Here is a 19,793-nt window from a genome sequence, read left to right as displayed (position 1 = left end):
TTAGAAACACTACAAGCCGCTTACCTCAGTTGCCGTCTGAGGATGTAAGTGAGCTGAGAGCCAACCTGCACATGCTTATTAAAAATAGAATTACAGGATAGACGTGTGCTGTATGCAGAAGAGGTCACTTAAGGTGATGAAATTCTCAACTCTGTGGTTCCTTTTAGACAGCGCAAAGCCTTATGGGTACTTTTTTTGAGGCATGCAACTTTTGCATTTTATGTCATTTTCAACTGTGATAGGAGTTTTCAGAGAATAAAAACCCAGTTGCAAAAACCATGCCACATCCACAAGTCACTTGAACCACCTTTCTTCCCCATTTGAATGCTCAGTTTGAACTTCAGCAGGTTGCCTCGATCGTGTCTACATGCCTAAATGAGCAGAGATGCTGCCTTACATATTAGATTAGATATTTGCATTAATTAGCAGTTGAACAGGTGCACCTAACAAAGTGACCAGTGACTGCAGTGAAGAACTTAGAAGTTAAAGAATAAGAGTTGGTGGAGACCAACACGAAGCTAAAACAAAACTGAATATTTGAAGGGTTGCTAACAATAGCAATAAAGCCTTCGTTTCCTAGTATAATGTAATTAACTAGATGCAAATGTTGGCTATTATTCTGTGAAGTTGCATCTTAATTGGAACTGTTTATATGCAAAACATGCAGTGGTGGTGACAGTGAAAAATCTATACATCTGCCAGTTCTCACAATGAAAATAAATGTGTTTGTTAAGGCTGAGTGCAGATGGAAATAATCTCTACAGAAGCACAGAGTTGGCAGATTGAGCGGTGAAGCTACTAATCAATCACGAAATACTTTTGGCTTGAGCCGCTAATAATGGGTCTGAGCCATGTCACCAAAAATAAAATTGTTAATTGTCTCTGTGTTCTGGTTAACAGGCTGCCTTCTTTATATTCTGCCAACTAAGCTCTTGCAGACAGCATGAATTAAATATTTAATAAAGGCTTTGGCCGTGGCTGCTCGTTGCTCCTCAGCACTGCTGTAATGTCACGTCCCTCCAAAGTGGAGCATTCACAGGCTTTAATGCCAGGTAAACACATCAATCATATAAATAGTTTACATCCAGACAGTTTATGATGCAAGTTATGAATGTGGTCTTCGAGGTTCACCCTACGCCGGTCAGTTATTGTACCGTGCATTAGAAGAATTTCCCTCAAGGCATGATTTTTTTTTTCTCGTAAAGGAACAATAAATAACGTTTTGACCGACCCGGAGCTCAAAACGACTCTAATACTTCTGCAGAGGTATGATGGCACTGTTGATCAATACTAATAATTCAGCTATTACTTCATAAGCTGCTGATGTGTGCGGTGTTCAAAACTTACTTTGTAGACTTTGTTTTGGAAAATAGCGCTGCCATTTTTGGATTTTTAACAAGCCCGGAGTGACAGATGAAAGGCTCGATTCTTAAACCAAAGAAGAATCATTTCAGCCGGATGTTTGCTCCAGCAACAAAAAAAAGATGCTACACACTATTGTATAAATGCGGCCTTACAATTTGTGTTGTGTTTTCGTATTTGCTTTCCCTCTGACACATCTTCATCGAATAAACACATTTCCACACAGAGGAGGTATCAATAAGCCAGCTCTCTCTGCTCAAACCCTGGAGGTTGTATAGAGAAGTGATAGGGAGCTCATGAAAAACTAGATTATGTCCAGTTGTTGTTGCCTCTGGGTAGAATTACTGTGGACCTTGTTATAGTTTGGTTATAGAGGGCATTTTGAACTGCCAGGCTTGGCATTCAATTACACAGCCATGTAATCTATGGCTCTCTCTGCCTTTCACTTTCTCACACATACAAGTAAACATTCGTGTGCATGTGGAGACTACAACATGCACCGAGATCAGGATTTCTCTTTATTCCAGTATACATATCCTGCTGAGAGGGCCTCACAGCAGATACGTGTGCAACTAACAGGCCATCTGTGCAATGAACACGGCGTTATCTGTACATCCAAACGCTTATGTAAGGACTCGTTTTCACAGCATGTTGTGAAATGTACTGAAAGTTGGCAACACGCAGAGATTTTTCTTCTCAAAAACTCCTTAAAACAGAAACGAAAAATGCTCTCCTGCATCTATTGACAGTGCTTTTAAATTTAGATCATGTGCATGGAAGTAATGTACTTGGCACCCTTGCTTAGAAAACCATCCAAAGAGAAAATGGCTAGAAGTCATGATCTGCAAGATGTGCAGACTGAATGTTATGTTTAGGCCCTAAAGACAGACACGAGGAGGCTGGGTAAGGTGAACAAAAGGCGAGCTGTTTATTGTCAAGCTGATGAAAACCAAGACGTAGTCAATCCAAAAGGGCGAAACAAATAATAAAAGAAACTGTAAACTATAACTGCCAAAACCTAGAACTGGAGAAATAGAGAAACTGATTTTAAAAAAAAGCTAGGGGGAAGCACACTGGAACTAAGAAACACTGGACCATAAACAGACGGTCTAACACAATGACATGGGGAGACTGAGACAATAAATACACAGGAGGGCGGTGAGGGGAAGTGGAGACAGCTGGGGAGGACAAGACACAGCAGAATTACAGAAGACAAAAGAAGCAAAACTCAAGGCAACGCACAAGGAAGACAAAGTCGCAAAATCAAACCGGAAGTGAGATAAGTAAACAGAAAACACAGACATGATTTAACTTAATGCAAGGAACTTGTCACATGAGGCGAGAACACTGAACTAAACTAAAGCACCAGGAACTGAGAACAAGATTAAACATACTTAAGAGGTAAATATACAACAATATAAGTGCAAAACAAACCAGGAATCTCATGGAATATTTCAATAAACACAACTAGAAAGACCAAAAAAACCCTCAAATGCTGGGCAAACTGACCCAGGACCATAGCAATACATGGTTTGAGCTGGGTTTTTTTCTTTAGTGGTAAACTGAATCTGAAATGTGCCCGTTACCCTACTTGCAAATTCTTTTTAAACCTCACTGTAAAGCACAGCAGTGTTCAGAGAAACCTTTTTAGCTTTAGTAACACTGAGAGGCAGCATCCGTGAATATCTACCATCTCTGCAAGACCGAATAACCTAAAAGAAAACCTTCTAGCTTGCTTCAAGAGTTTTCAACAAATAATATTTTGAGACACAGAACTTGATGGCTTCAAAGGGTTTATATCATCTTCAAATCCAGAAGTGGATGCTTTGTAATAACGACCACTGTCTGTGCCATCTGCTTATTTTTATTGTTGGACTTTACTAGGATAGAGTTGCATCATTCACAGTTTGAAATAATCCATATTTAGCTTTTATTGGGCCCTGGTGTAGCTCATCAGTTCTTTTTAATTTGCTACCAAGGAGCCAGCATTTTCTCTTATTTTAGTGCAGTATTTGTACTTGACTATTTTAGATGATTTTTTGTTTGTTTGTTAAGCCACTTAACACTAAATTTATCTTGAAGCACTTTGTTGTTTTCTAAAAAAAAAAGAAGTGCTAGGCCTAAAAAAAATATCTACAGCAGGTGAACAGTATCTGAAAGTCGTGTCCTTAATTAAGAAAAAGGAAATAGGAAAAAATAATTCTGACACAAAACCTGAAAGATGTATCTGGACCTTCAGCTGATCCATCTACTGTTCACTGAAGCCTCATCAGAAATGGTCTCAGTGGATGGATGGCTGTCAAGAAGCCATTCTTAAGGAAGGGAAACAGGGAGAAAAGGCTGAGTGAGTGTCTACAGCCATCTGTAAAACACAATGGAGGCTCTGTCATGGTTTGGGGCTGCATTTCAGTCAGTGGTGTTGGAGATCTTGTCAGAATTGATGGAATTATGAATGCAGAAAAGATCAAATTGTGATCTACCATGTGATAACATCTGGAAAGCATCTGATTGGACATGTCTTCATTTCTCAGCATGACAATGATCCCAAACACACTGCCAATACAGTAAAAGCATACCTGGATAGAAAAACACACAGTGGAACACTATCAGTCATGGATTGGCCTCCCCAGAGCCCGGACCTCAACATCATTGAAGCAGTGTGGGATCATGCTGACAGAGAACAGAACAAAAGGCAGAAACATCAAAGAACAGCTTTGAATGTCCTTTAAGAAGCATGGAGAACTATTCCTGAAGACTACTTAAAGAAATGAGAAGAAAGCTGCCTCAGAGAGTTCAGACTGTGCTGAAGAATAAAGGCGGTCACACCAAATATTGACTTTCAAGCTTGTCACACTCTGGTTTTGCCTTATATGCTGTATTTCCATGTCTGTTTCCACATGACTCACTAAATCATTGCACCCATTTTCCTAGCAAAATGTGAAGAAATGAGTGGTTCAACACCTTTTCACAGTATTTTAGAGCAGTTTGATTCTTGAGCTTTTGACTCAAGAATGCTCCGATATCACTATGTGAATCTCTGGCAATGTTTAATATAAGCATCCACCGCTGTAACAGTAAAAAGAAAAAGCATAACAGGTCCCTGGTAAGAAAGATAATTAATCCTTAGAGGTTTTTTGCTGTAACTCAGCAAAAAGTTGCACACCACTAATAATTAGCCCATGTAACTGTTGGCCATTAATGTTCACAGTTACAAGGTCCTGTGCTGTGCTGAATAGCCATCCATCTGTTCCAGCCTGAGTCAAGGCTCAGCAAACTGTGGTTTCTAAACGACATCCATCTGTTCCTACTCGCTGTCACGTCGCCTGATTACAACCCAGCGTGCACTCTGATGAATCCGAGGAGCATGTCCTCGGGTTGCAGCTCAATCGTGTATTTAGTTCTGAATTGCTGGCAGCAGGTGTTTCTTGTATATTGTGTACGATATGAGAACCGTGTGCCTCTCACCACTGTGATAACTACAAATGTGCATCAGAAAGGAGCTTCCAAAAAATACAGTCAGTTTAAAATGCTTTGTTTTCTCTTTTTTCCATTCACGTTGTGTTCCGTACCTGCTACAGATTCCTTATTTACACACAATCCCTTCCGCTGCATGTAAATCCAAGCCCTCCTTTCTTTTCCTGTGTTGTTGTCTCCTGCTTCTCCCAGACGTCACAATCCTCTCCCTGTCACTTTAGGGTCCAGCTGTCAGATGAGAACCCTGGACAGTGGCATCGGCACCTTCCCTCTCCCCGATTCTGTCACCCGGGCCAGCGGTCGCCATATCCCTAAATCTGAATCCAGCCCGGAGGGGGTGACCGCCGGCTCCTCGGAGCTCAATCGGGAGCCTCCCTCTTCTCACCCTGACCCCACACAACCTGATGTGAAAGTGCCTTCCCTTTCAAAACCCCACCCGCATGCCCCTACCAGCATGGGTCACTCCCTGTCCGACTCCACTGTGACCTGCAGCAACGGCCACACCCGGGACACCCACAGCTGCCTGCCCAAATTAGCATCCTCAGGTAAGTCAAGAATATTAACTGTTAACAAATCCTTGATAAGGTTAACACTTCTTTTTTCTGTTTGGTCAATACTATGAAGGGACTACAATCATGTCAAGTGGCTGAAATTGAATCTGAAAGCTGCTGGCTATGAATTATCTACACTTATATTTGGATAATGACCTGCACATTGAGCAAGAAGTCTTGTCCAGATTTCTGTTATCCGGTTATTTGCTGACTACACTTTAGGTTCCGGAATATTTGCCATTTCCTCCCTAGGCCAAAACACAAGACAGTAACCAATGGGCTTCCAGATGAAGTCAAGCAGGCCTTCATATTCAAAGATTCCCCAATGAGATGTGTTACCTGGTAAACGTTAGCACATTAGCATGCTAATGTGCCAAACCAAGATGGTGAACATGTGAGCTGCTTAAATCATGTACACATTGTGATTGGACATATACTTTGCTAGTCACACTAGGGAAAACAGTGATTGAAGGCTACATCACAAACAATATTAGCACATTACCACAAACAATCTTGTTGCCTTTGAAATGGTTGCTTCACCGATGGTGACCATTCACAATCAGCTGCCATCTTCAAAGCATCAAGACGGCGATAAAATGGGAATAAGGCGTAATCAGTCTGCTATTACTTTGTGCTTGAATGAGGTCAAGTTGACAATTGAATGCAGTCTGTTTGTGATAATATGGACATTTTTCAGTCGCCTTGTGATTGGAAGTGGTTGCACAGAGGTTGAGGGTGTTACACGCTCAACTTCTGTAGCTAGTTGGTTGCTGTTATTACATGCAATCACTGGGCAGCCGCCCGTTTTCTTAGTCACAAGGAGGCTGTGGTCCTATTTTCAGTGGCCACTTAAAAAAAATCCTTAGTGAAAATCTGTGGAAGAGTTTTAGCAACACCAACATGGTGATTGAATAATACATGTACTGCCCCTGCCCATAAAAAACCAATTATTTATTTTAAAGTAGAAAGTGGAGAATTTATCTAGCTAATCGTGTTATTGCACTGATATGTGTGTAGTGGAAACACCAGCCTGAAATATCTGCCAAGATGGCTACCAAAAGGTAAGATGGAGATACTACAAAAAGGGATAAATAAGGTTTCCTGCCGCTGCGATAAAATGCTGTAGGATAGCTGCTGGATTCATAGCTAGATCTGTTTTTCAGACCAAATCAACAAATCTGCTACAACAACAGCAATTTTTCTTTTGAATAAGAGAATCAAGGTATAGAATACAGTTAATGTTCTGCAGTATCTCTACCTGTAGCAGCCCTAGCTTGTGCATTTACTTGTACAAGCTTTACATTTACAACTTTGAAGTGGTAGATAAATCAAAGCAAACCTGCCAGCCTCATATCTTACAGATAATAACTGCCTGTGAATCTAATATATTGCTGATACTCATCTGCACTTTTTGCTTTTACCTTTTTTTTTTCCTCTAAATTAACTTGAAGAGCATCAAAGCTGCCTGGTTGTGGTACCACAAAACAAAGAACAAAGCTTTTGTTTTCCTATTCGTGTTTTCTATCAAGGTCACGGTGGAAGTAAATATAATTCATGCATGTAAAAGTTACTATTATCATGTTCAGTGGCAAAAAGCCTAACCTTGAAAGCCTTAGACAGCTTATTTACCTTTCAGGAAGGTAAGTGAAGTATTGAATGTCACTGTACTTTATGTTAACGCATTTTCCTCCCGAGTGCTCAAGGGCTTCAGTAGAGCCGACAAGAGGAAGTCGTTTGGTTTATTAAACTCTGATTAAAAGAAGAACCTTGTTTGTTCAGCTAATTCAGAGACTCATGCATCAACCCTGACATCTGATACTCAGCTGAGATAGTAGAAAGCCATACACTCCCATGCCCCGAGGAAAACCAACAAATGCAATTAGATAAGTATGTCACCGCAGCGATAGATCATAAAGCACCTTCTGCCTCGGCGTTGGCCGTGATGTACAGCAGAACTACGGAGGGTGGGATGCAATCAGATGGCTAATTAAAGCTACAATAACACACAGGGATGAGCGATCACACCCGGACAATCATGCTTACAAGACATTAGGCAGCATCTCTTTCACCTCAGTGCTGCGGTGGCACTGCAGAGGCAGGAATTAGAGTCATAACTGCAAACAGAAAGCAGCTCTTGTTGAGTCTCCCCTGTGGAACAACTTAATTAGGAGAGCCTAACGGTATGCTCTGTGTCTTTATCACATGTTTTTACCCCTCTGTCATTTCTTATATCATTATGTAGAATCAAAAAAGTAAAAGAGTGCCAGAAAAAAAAAAAGCAATGTCTGTCACATTGTTTGTTTCGTAATAGGCGAGAGGAAGAAGGTGAAAGGACTTTTATGATCTTGATGCAGATTTCTCAGATGGAGACAAAATAACAAGCCAAAAGCAGCCCGTTATTGTAACGCAGCTGAAAGAGCGGTTTCTGAATGCGAGACAATGAAACTGGCGTCAGACAGCAATGGGTAGAGCAATAATAAGACAGCTCGACGTCATTTGGGGACAACAGCTGAAAGCTGTTCTGTTGGCTGCCAGGAGTCGTGGATGGAGCAGTCAGAGGGTGGACACTGCTAATGTTTCATTCAGATATGCGGGGAAATGGATTTGTAGCCAGCTGGATGGGTTTTGGTTGAATGGATGTACAAGATGTACTCATCCCGTGTTTCATCAGTCTGTCAGCTCAAGAAGACATTGTCAAAGGAGTTACAATGGTGTTTCCCTCCTCCCACTACTATAAGTCCAAATATGAAACAACTTGCTCTCTATGCATCACTTTGAAGCAGGCAATATGAGGATTAGGTATGGACATTTTAACTAAAAATCCTATTTCATTATCACTCCAAAGTATTTGACTCTTCCTCAAACCGCTCTCCTGGTAGACTTCTGATATGCTAGCTTTACCTGGTGGAGCTTTGACAGCTATAATCATTTTTGGTTTTGCATGTTTTTCCTGTCTGTATAGTAGCAACTAATCTCACAGCGCAACAACACACTTTTCCCATCCAGCACCCAGCTAGCAGTTCATTCGGGTACCTTCTGGTGCAGGAGCACCTGGTGCAGGAGCACCAGAAGGTACCTGGCATCAATTATATTCGATAAACTGTTTGATATTTTTTATAACTTCAAATATTCAAAAATCATACATATTTCTAGTCACCAGTGGATAGTTTGGGGTTTACCCACTTGGTTATATGTCATAAATGTTGTTGCATCTGTCAAGTTGTGAAATTCATTGTGATTCCATGGTCTGTGGTCGCCACATCACTGTTTCTTTATTTCTGTGCTTACGACACTTTAGATGAGTTGGTCATGTGATAGCTGTTGTAAACCTCCTGATTCGTTTCTTTTTTATCTCCTTTGACTTCTAGATGCAATTAGGACAAAGAGGTTGAGTTTTAGTGCACCACACAGCAGCATCTCAGGTTCCACTGAGGACAAAGACGCAGAAACAAAGAGGAAGATGAAAACCGAGGACCATGATATACCTGGTGTAAGTCGTTTACATTACACTTAGTCGGTAGTCATATTTGTGGCTCTTAGAAGGACTCAAGAGATACCCATAAACTGTCCCAAATTTGATACCGTTTCAGAATTGAAATTTTTTCATTAGCTGTAGAGTTGCATTGGCAATGAGATAAATAAGTGGTGGCCACACACTAATAGTTTTTTCCCACTAATGTCACCAGTTAGTTAGTGTAGTTGCCAAGTGTTGGGGGTAATGTGTTGCAAAGGAGCTTCCGAGAGACATCTGTTTGTGTTGTAAAGAGTAATCAAAAGCCTCGGCTTTGCAGTTAGTTACTTTAGAAATAAGCAGTCTGTTACAGTTCAAAAAGACAGCCTTTACTTCATGGAAGTATTCACTTTGTTTTGAATATGTCGTTGAAAGGGACAATAACACCATCCCAGCGATATGCAGTGTGAGTTGAGGAGGATAATGATGCCAGTGCTGCAGCTCCACAGCATCAATGCTTTTAGGTCAGCTGAAACTGTCACTCCAAGGGGGATTAATTAGCTTGTTGCTGATTATGTGGTGGAAGAAAACACATTCAGATGTAGAAGTCCGTTAGGATACACGCCAATTTGACAATATAGTCAACATGCACAATCTAATTATTACCTTTATTTAACCAGGAAGTCCCACTGAGATCAAATCACTTTTACAAGGGAGACCTGGGCAAGGTTTACAATATCTACAACATGATATACGATATATAAATACCCACAACATATAACACACATATAAGTGTGTTTATGTTCAGGTCTGTCAGAACCCTAGGCACACTGAAAAAGGAGTGCTCGTGTTTTTGAGTAACCCAAAAATACTGTACACCAGTCCTCGACCTCCTGGCAACATACCGTAACGAGGGAAAAATTTGTATTCTCAGACCGGTTGGCAACTGGTTGCTGGAGATTGCAAAGAGGTATACCATGCTGCACCAAAAACCTCCTTATAATTGCTTTTGTCTCTAGCAGATTGCAGCCATTCTCTGTAGTTTGCATGAAAGACACTGGCTTGTCCGCAACGCCCGATAACTAACCACGGAGTGGCAGTAAAACTTTAAAAAGTACAATGCAAACCCGAAACACAGACACAACATTCACCTTCAAAGTAAAAATTGTACCTCACTGCTGTGGCCAACTCATTTCAAAAGGCTTTTATTTTGAAGGCAAACAATCCTTGTTTATAGTTTGTGTCACACTTTTCACAGTTTCACTACCGCTTAGCAGGAGTGCTTGCAGACAAGTGGGCATCTTCCAAACTACAGGCCAAAGCAATCTCAGAGGTTTTCAGTGCAGTATGGTGGACTTATTTGCAACCTCTAACAACCACTTGCCAACCGGTCTGAGAATATACATTTTCCCCCTCACAATCAGTGGTGCTCTAACCATACTGATTACCTTTAAATGGCAATAATGTTGCAAATGACTTTAAAAAGTAAGGTTTCTCTACTGTAGGTATCCAAACATGAATAGCTGCATTTGCTATTAAAGGACAGAGGCTTAAATATACAGTAGGTTTCCTTTGTAAAAGTTAACTTAGTCATGAGGGCTATAGTTAGTTTTTTAATGGTTATTTTTTTCTATGTTCTCTGTGCAGACCAGACTGCATAATAGTGCTCATATGGCTTTAAAGGCACCTCATGTCTGTGTTTTAAAATGACTTTTTGCTGCCTGTGAACAGGAAAGAGCCTTGCGAGTGTGCACATACTCAGGCAGCAGCAGCGACACTGAGACTGAACCCGAGGGAACAGGAAGCACTTTGGGATCGCCGCAAAAAACCCTGATCAACAGAGCTAAGAAGAAAGACTTAGGTCTGGTTCAAAATTGTAGTCACTGAATGATTTATGAAGCTACCTCAGTCATTGTCATTTGTAGAAGTTGGATCAAGTTTAACTAAAAGTGCCTTTTTTTTTAAAACTGTTTCCTCCATTTACAGTCGAACAGAATGAGGACACCCTGAAGAGAAGAAGTGTGGAAAAATCCTTGTCAATCATGGACTACTATCAACACGACATGTTCTCGCACCTGGAGAAAGACAGCAGGAAGATTTCACAGTACAACTTGCTGCACAAGGAGTCACCTCTTGATGGGAAAGCAGGAGACAGGCTCAGTGTGAGTATTAAAGCGTCTTATTGTTCCCAGCTAATCAGTTTCGCTCATCAACGGCTGCTTTGCAGGCATGCTGCCGATCCCCATCAAGCATTTTATTGGTGTTATATCTTCCTCTCCAGGAAGTCAGCCAAGAGGTCAATTTCTAAGTGTTTAAATTTGCAGGTAAATGTTCTGTATATTAATAGCTATCATTGATTCGTAAGCCTCAAAATACCATTTGAAAGAGAAAATGCACTCTGTGCTTGTTGTCCTAGGATAAATCAGTTGCCTCTTAATGTGCAGGCCAAAAAGTGGCACTTTAAAGTGTTAAAAGCCATGTAGCTCCCAGATGTATGCCACTTTATAAAGTGTGAAGAGGATATGTATTGAGTCAGAAAAATGGCGCCTCAATGAAAGTCTTCCCAGGATGGTGGATGCATAATTTTGCTTTTCTTGCAGCAGAGGTGGGAGGCAGACTAAATTGAACTGTTAGGATTCCTGTATGTTGCAGACAGCAAGGCAAGGAGACCCCTCAGATGGTCAGACTCCCGAGGCACGGGAGGTCTTTCAAAGTCACTAAAACTCCAAGGTTTTTTTTTTTCTTGTTTGCACTCCCAAGGTTTTGTCTTCTGCCGTTTGGAATCGTTTGCAGATTTTCACAGAAAAAGCCACCTAATTGCTTTCGATCGCCTCACCCTCTTGTGTCAGCGGGTATTTGCCTACAAGTATTTAACGCTGCTGAATGACAAATGAGAATCAGAGACCATGAAATGGCCTCCAGCCTGCAATGCGCCGGCTCTGTGGGACAAACTCTCCTACAGTACTCCTGCCCCAGCAGCAGCCCTGACACAAAAATCCATATTTTGAAAGAAGAAGAAAAAAAAAGGCCTGACTCAACACGACTTTTTTTTTTAAAAAGCATTGTCTATTAGAGATGGGGGAGAAAAATCTCAATTTGTGGTGTGGGCTAGTTCTTGACCTCTGAAGTCATCTTGGAATTTAAAATAAGATCAGATCGAATCTATTTGTAATCATTCCCACCCACAAATTAGAATAAATATCACGCACGCTCTCATTTCCACCATTAAATACTCAAACTTTGTTATGCACACGCAGCCTCCTTCTGAACCACGCTGCATCATTTTATTATGACAAATTGAGGTGGATGTTGGTGATGTAGTGATGAGTAAGTGAGGGGTGATTCAGCAAGTAAACACACCGCTCGAGTGTCCCGAGGGCAGTACTTGAGCAAAACTGAATCCCCCTAAGCTCCGAGGTCAGTTTGCTGACTCTGCCAAGTCAAGCAAAAAGAGAGTTTCTATCAAGTATTACATTATTGTACAGAGGTTGAGTCTCCATTTAACAAAGCAAAGTTCAGCGATCGCACTTGAACTATAAGCGAAGAAAGAGAAAGAGAGGGATTTCTGATTCTGATCAGAGCCCCGGCGGAGAGGCAAAGCATCGAACGGGAAGTTTTGAAGCGGCGCTGTGCAGCCAAGCTGCAAGCACAGCTCCATTAGCCGACACGCAGCGGACTCAGATAGGACAAGCAAAGCCGTGTTTGTCTCATCCTCAAACCTGCCCGTCATGTAATTGGACGCGGAAGGCTACGTTCCCGAGTAGAGGGGTGGCTTATAATGCTTGCAGGGACTGCAGCAATAATGCGAGGTGAGGAGTTCAACCCCCGAGAAGCGTGCCCTGTCAAAATGAAACACCTGAAAACAAGCTGTCAAAAACATAAAGCGCACGACTGCTGCTCAGCCAGGTTTAAATAAACCGTTTAATACATTTTTGCAGCTGTGATATAAACAGACTCTTAGATTAAATTGCACTGTGGACATGTCTAATTGTAAATTGTCATTCTGACCTATTTTTGAGCACATATTTTAGGGCAAAAACTGAGATAACTCCAAATCCAGTTCATCAATAGATAGTGCAGTAATGCACTGATAAACCTGTGAATGTATTGGGTTAGCTACCAAGGCTTGGGACCAATGGCTTTGTGTGCCACAGCACTGGAATTATACTAACTGCTGCACTACAAATGTACTTACTTCAATAGAAATCCATTTAAGCATCCTTCTGCTCTGGGCATGTTTGCTGTGATTAGTAGCAGCTAATTTTATGGAATGAGTACATATTCAAATTTCTGTTAAAATAAGCATTAGACTTTCATGCTGAGCCAAAGTTAGTATTAATCTCTGACAGTAGCCGTTTTCCTCAGCTGTGAACCCACCAAAATGATGGATGACTGCTGCTGAACCCATTTACCCTGCATTATTCTTCTGAAAAAGACAATCTATCTGAGTGTCATCACCTCCACACCCCTGGCTGTGCACATCCACACCTGTGCGGCCGCTCTCCTTTTGCCGCGGCTCGGGAGCTTTTGACTCTGGAGACGCTGTCATTGGCTTTAGTTTGGGGAAGTTTGGTAGCTGGTAGCGGGCCTGTGTCAGAGCCCTGTGATTTAAGCGCCTTTAATAACCTTTCACAAACACTCAGGAGAGTGATGTAAAGCTCAGCGGCTCCCATCAGGGCCCTCACAGCCCGTGCTGGCCTCCCATTCATCATCCTGACAGCACCTGACAGCCCTGCTAACGGCGGCCCCCCGCCCCCTTCTCCCTCTATCCTCTCCTTCCTCCCAGTCTCTCTTTCTCCCACGTGTCTTTGCTTGTCTTCCTTTCACTTTTGCCTCTCTCTATTTCTGTCTCTCCCATACAACTCTCTTTGTCTTTCTTCCCAGTTGACTTCGCCCACTTTCGCTCTAAACAGGTTTCCTTTGTCTCCTTCCATCTTTTTCTTTTTTCCTCCTTGAACTAACTTTTGTGTTCTTTATTGCTTTTCCTGCTTACTCATTACTTTCCCCTCTCTATTTCCGCCCTTTGTCTGCGATATTGCTGCAGGAAAACAACATCAGAACTCGTGCCAAGGTGTGGCATCGTGATATTAGGGAGATTCCTGAGGGTTTGCATGGCCCAGGTCCAAAACCCAGTGTAGAACAAATCAGCAGACACGCGGCATCTCCTCAAGTGTGGAACAGCTTGTTACCTTGAGCAGTAATTACACGGTGAGGGTAGGGGAACATTTCAGTTGACATGCAGTTTGAAATGAGGCCAAAAGATAACCAAAAACTGCATCAGTGTACAAATAAATATAACAACTGCAGGAATCTATGCTGTCAGACTGATAGCATCGCTGGAGTCAGATGGAAGAGACCCCGAAATAGAAAGCGAGAAGCCGCCATCACACTTCCACCACACTGGCCCGCGATCAAATTATTCACACAGTGGAGACAGCGAAAGACGACACATCGCCTGAGACAATAAATAAGTTACCTGAGCATGTTTTTTTTTTCCCCTTTTCCACTGTTGTCTTCATTGTAAATCTGCGCTCACGCAGCATCATGGATGCGAATGTCTTCCGGTTCAGCTTGTGTAAGTTGCTGAAAATTCTGCCAGCAACAATAGAAAATGAGTTTCCAATTACTTCTGCCTCCAAACTTTTCCCAAACTTGTGATTTGCTGCCTCCTTTCAGTGCAGTTCACTCATCACGGCGACACTGAATACACTTTCACGTCATTGAAATTGGGCATGAATAGTTTCTAATAACCATTCAACACCCAGCTTGATGCCTGTCCACTGTTGCTCTGATTTTCCAGCAGATAAAATGAAAAAAATATTATTTTTTTGTGTTTTGTTAGGATTAACACAATCTTGCTTCATAATGCCTTCATGTCCTGAAGGCAGATCTGCTTCTATTAAGCGCCAGCCACAGTTCTTATTAATTTTTTCCTCATTCACATCCTTTTTAACAAACCCAAATTAAATGCCAGCAGACGATTCATTGCTTTCTTTTGGGGATGAACAAATACCATCTATGTCAAAGTCCTTGAACTCTCATTTCTGGCTCATGTAGTGCCAGGAAGGCTTCTTAATTGGTTTACAGCGCAGATAATAACTGTCATTTTTATTGCACATGATATCTTAATGAACCAGCTTAATAATCTGTCTGTGGCTACTTCACAGTGAAAGTCAGGATGTGTTCTGTTCGTTTTGTGCCATTCAGAGGTGACAAAAACTGCAGTTTCTTGAGTGGATGCTTGAGGCTGGCAGCAGAAGCAAGTCAGTCCCCATTGGCCATCCATTCTCTTCCACTTTTCCTCTTCGGGTCACGGGGGTGGGGGGGTGGGGGGCAGGTCATTGGGCCAGATCTGGAGAAATCGAAGGGGAGAACATGCAAACTCCACTCAGAAAGACCCCAGCCAAGGTGGATTTGAACCCAGACCTCCTCGCTGTGAGGGAACAGTGCTAACCACCACACCACTGTCTGCCCTCCCCACAGACTCCCATGTTAAAAGTACCGTAGGGGTGACAGGTCACCAGGCTGTCACAGGGCTAACACACAGAGACAGGCAACCATTCACACTCACATTCACACCTATGGGCAATTTAGAATGACCAATTAACCTAACCCCAGTACTGCATGTCTTTGGACCGTGGGAGGAAACATGGATGGGATGAGCTCTATCGACCATGGTTCATATCACTATTGAGGAAAAAATTTGCACGATAATTATTTTAATCATTTCATCACCCAGCTCTACTTCTGAACCCCGTGCTTCGCGGATTTCACAGTTTCTGGTCACCACGTCACTGTTAGCATCTTCCTGTGTGTGTACACCGTTAAGAGTGCGGCCGCTTTAAGTGACAGGTGTGAGCGACACAAGCCATGAAGCTATCTGCTAGCCTTCACCTTCACTGATGTGAGCCAATGAACTCTGCCATAATATCTGCCTGTGTGATGCACCCTTAAAGCCCTTGGAGTTAGTTACAATTAGCTGATAACTTAGGACTCTACTCCCTCGCCCAAATATGGCCACTTCTGGCTCCAGCAAGCCAAGATGGCGACTGTTGCTAATCTATCTTTTATATTCTGAGTGTGTAGGTCATTACAAAGTATAGCAGTCTGCATGCAATTAGTTTGATTTCATGAGAAATCTCAAGGATGACAAGCCTAAAACATAGACGTGTACCATCCATATGAGTCAGAATATCAAGGCAAAGGAAGAAAAATACATAACAGCAGGGGGAAATGAGAAAATATATCTTGCTTGAGCCATAATAAAAGACCCTTTCACTCAGCTTTTGTAGCGAGCAGGTCTACTGAATTTGAGTTTAGACATCCTATTACCGGCATGTGATGCAGAACCAATTGCTGATTTGGGCCCTCGTGTTTTGAAGAAGGGAGCTCTCACTGAGATGTCCGCCTGCAGCTGGAGTTATGTGTGGAGCCATGATTTTTGGCTGCGCCCGCAGGTGGTACAGGGACCTGCACCCGGATGCTTCGATCTGCTGGTAATTGTGTTCCTCCCAAATCAAACCCAATCAGCGATAGCACAGCCATTCCCTCCTCTTTTCTCTCTTGTTTCTGACAAATGGAGGCTGGCTGAGAGAATCAGCATCTGAAGACTTTTCTTCACTTTCACGCAGGTTGTGCGCTCTCTTTTTTTTTTTGTTTTTCCCCAGGCCTTTTTTTTTTTTTTAATGGCTGACAATAATCTGTCACAAAAATAGCAAAGCTATGAAGAGCATATGTGGGTGTTGAATTAAAAGTCATCCGGTCTAATCTGCATTCAGCACCTGTGCTTAATTTGGAAGTTAACCTCCGCACCTGCAAAAAGCTGCTCAGCATTTCATGTCGGGCGTGAGTCACACGTCACCTTTGGGCACATTTTTCCTTTAATATTTCTTTTGATTCGGGCTTCTTTACAAAATTTATGATGACTGCGCCTCCCAACAAAGGTCACACTGCAGATTAATGGGCCTTGGTGGGATGTTAGGATTTTGTGTTGATTCTGCGTCAGTCACAATCTGAGGTGATTACTTTGATTTGAACTTTTTTTAGGCTTTTCTTTTTTCGTTTGCATGTTTAAAAATTCTTTCAAAACTTGATGCTCTTATGAGACGTGCTGCATTTAGAGGAAGAGGCAAATTATTTCCTCTCTGCTGTCTCTCTCTTCTCTTTCAATCCACCCTCTTCATAACACAGTTCACACCTGGGTTGGTATGTGAACATAATTAGGCAGTTAGTAGGAGAAGAAAGCAAAAAGACTGAGAATAACTCTCACTAATGTTTTCACTATAGAGCAGTGACACCTGTGCATTCCTAATCTATTAAAACGCCTCAAAAATTTTCCCTGTCTTTTGGTGTAAAGAAGTACGAGTCAGTCTGAAGGCTTAATGAGCCGTCCTTGTGCAAAACAGAAAACGAACCGCCTGAAATGTCTTACAGAAATAAATGCAGTTTCGACAGTATGTCATTCAGTCAATCAGCTGTCACTGCATGGATCTACAGAAGCTTGAAACCACCACATGTGGAGTATTTTTCCATAGGGGACATCATCCTGGATCAGGCAACTGCTGCAAAATAGACAGAAACCCAAGTTTTAATACACTGCTCAAAAAAAAAAATTAAAGAAGCACTTTTTAATCAGAGTGTAGCATCAAGTCAGTTAAAGTTCTGGGGTATTGATCTGGTCAGGTAAGTAGCAGACGGGGGTGTTAATCAGTTTCAGCTGCTTTGGTGTTGATGAAATTAACAACAGGTGCACTAGAGGGGCAACAATGAGACAACCTCCAAAACAGGAATGGTTTTGGCTGGGGTCAGTTTTACTACTGGTAGCATGAGGTGATACCTGGACCCTACAGAGGTTGCACAGGTAGTCCAACTCCTCTAGGATGGCACATTAATACGTACAGTTGCCTGAAGGTTGGCTGTGTCTCCCAGCACGGTCTCAGGAGCATGGAGGAGATTCCAGGAGAGAGACAGTTACTCTAGGAGAGCTGGACAGGGCCGTAGAAATACTTAACTCATGAGTAGGGCTGGTATCTGCTCCTTTGTGCAAGGAGAAACAGGATGAGCGCTGCCAGAGCTACAAAATGACCTCCAGCAGGCCACTGGTGTGAATGTGTCTGACCAAACAATCAGAAACAGACTTCATGAGGGTGGCCTGAGGGCCCGATGTCCTCTAGTGGGCCCTATGCTTACTTCCCGGCATCGTGGAGCCTGAGGAGGGGCAGTGATGGTCTGGGGAGGCATATCCATGGAGGGACGCCAGACCTCTACAGGCTAGGAAACAGCACCCTTGCTGCCATTAGGTATCAGGGTGAAATCCTTGGACCTGTACACTGGTGCAGTGGATCCTGGGTTCCTCCTGGTGTATGACAATGCCCAGGATCATGTGGTGAGAGTTTGCAGGCAGTTCCTGGAGGACGAAGGAATTGATACCATTGACTGGCCCCCACGATAACCTGACCTAAATCTAATAGAACACTTCTGGGACATCATGTTTCGGTTCATCTGACACTGCCAGGTTGCACCTCAGACTGTCCAAGGGCTCAGTGATGCCCTGGTCCAGATCTCGGGAGGAGATCCCCCAGCACACCGTCCATCGTCTCATTAGGAGCCCCGACATCATCAGGCATTCATGCAAGCATGTGGGGCCATACAAGCTACTGAGTACTATTTTGAGTTGCTGCAATGAAATTTCAGCAGAATGGACAAGCCTGCAGCATCATTTTTCCCTTTGATTTTCAGGACGTCTTTGAATTCAGCCCTCTGTAGGTTGATAATTTTCATTTCCATCAAACGATGTGACCTCATTTCATTCCTAACACATTACCCAGTCCATATCACTACAGATATCCAGCATGATTTTTTTTCCTGTTGAGATCTGATGTGTTTTCAAAGTGTTCCTTTAATTTCTTTTGAGTAGTGTATATACAGAACTTAGACTAAATAAAAATAGATGCATAATTTAAAAATACAGTATAAACCTCTCTACTTCTGTGTGTCCTACATGAGCTGTTCATTCAACAGTTTAGCTGACAGCGGGACAGATTAATTATTGCTTATAGCAGCTGCATTTACACAACAGGACCCTGTACACAGTTCACAGTTCATTAACACAGACTTTCTTCAGTTTTTTTGTACATTAATGTCACAAACCTGTCCACTCTTTATGGCTGGAAATGTCAGAGTTACCTATGAGCAGACTAACAGCAACACTGCCATGAGAAAATTTCACAGTGCAGTATCTTAATTAGGCCAGGAGCCATCACAGTGACACGAAACTAAACTAAACAGCAACTGTATGTAATGCTTCAATTAATTCTTTGATTCATGTGAGTCTTGCAGATGAACAATGCAGTGCTTATTACTGTAAGTGACAGATTGTCCTTCCAGTGGTGGAGTAGCTGCAGCCTGTTTACAGTGTCCATTAATGCTGTTAGTATGCATCAGATCATACACACCATTTTAACTAGAAAAGGTGTGGAACTGGAAATTTCTAATGCCGATAAATCAGTCGGAGTAAGAGGATAAAACTCAGTGTTTCCCTCAGAATTAGATTCTATTTGTGGCAGTCGTGGGGCTGCGGGTGCTCTGGTGCATGCAGATTGGCCTGTGAGTATGAAAGGTGCCACAACTGCACTTTTAAAAAAAAAAAAAAATGAATTATTAAATAGCAAAGACCCTCAAAGCGCCGGTGCTCATGGAATGAAATAAGAGGAGAAACAGAAATATGACCAAAAATTGGCATAAAAACTCCAGATCCAGGCACTCAAGTTAGTTCTGAACAAGTAATAAAAGGCCCTAATTTAGTGAGCATGTTGCTGGCTTGACAGAAAAAAAACAAAGTGAGCAGTTACTGTATAGCTTTACTCTTCAAAAGATGCAAAAATTAGTGTATGCATCCTTTTCTTTCTGGCCTCTAGGGGTGAGGGTGAGGAAAAATGCATATAAATATACAGCAC

The 19,793-nt window shown here is 42.2% G+C and overlaps 1 protein-coding gene across 2 annotated transcripts in view; it reads left to right on the top strand.

The window, feature by feature from the left end:
- LOC115791772 (nck-associated protein 5-like) overlaps positions 1-19,793 on the top strand; it is a 158,108-nt gene that overhangs the window by 132,895 nt on the left and 5,420 nt on the right. For both annotated transcript variants that reach the window (XM_030746011.1, XM_030746018.1), the window contains 4 exons: positions 5,058-5,381; positions 8,756-8,877; positions 10,570-10,699; positions 10,825-11,000. In XM_030746011.1, the coding sequence (XP_030601871.1) occupies positions 5,058-5,381; positions 8,756-8,877; positions 10,570-10,699; positions 10,825-11,000 (752 nt within the window). The remainder of the gene's footprint in view (positions 1-5,057; positions 5,382-8,755; positions 8,878-10,569; positions 10,700-10,824; positions 11,001-19,793) is intronic.

This window comes from Archocentrus centrarchus, chromosome 2 (assembly GCF_007364275.1).
Source record: "Archocentrus centrarchus isolate MPI-CPG fArcCen1 chromosome 2, fArcCen1, whole genome shotgun sequence".
Taxonomy (NCBI): domain Eukaryota; kingdom Metazoa; phylum Chordata; class Actinopteri; order Cichliformes; family Cichlidae; genus Archocentrus; species Archocentrus centrarchus.
This window is presented reverse-complemented; position numbering and strand designations above follow the sequence as displayed.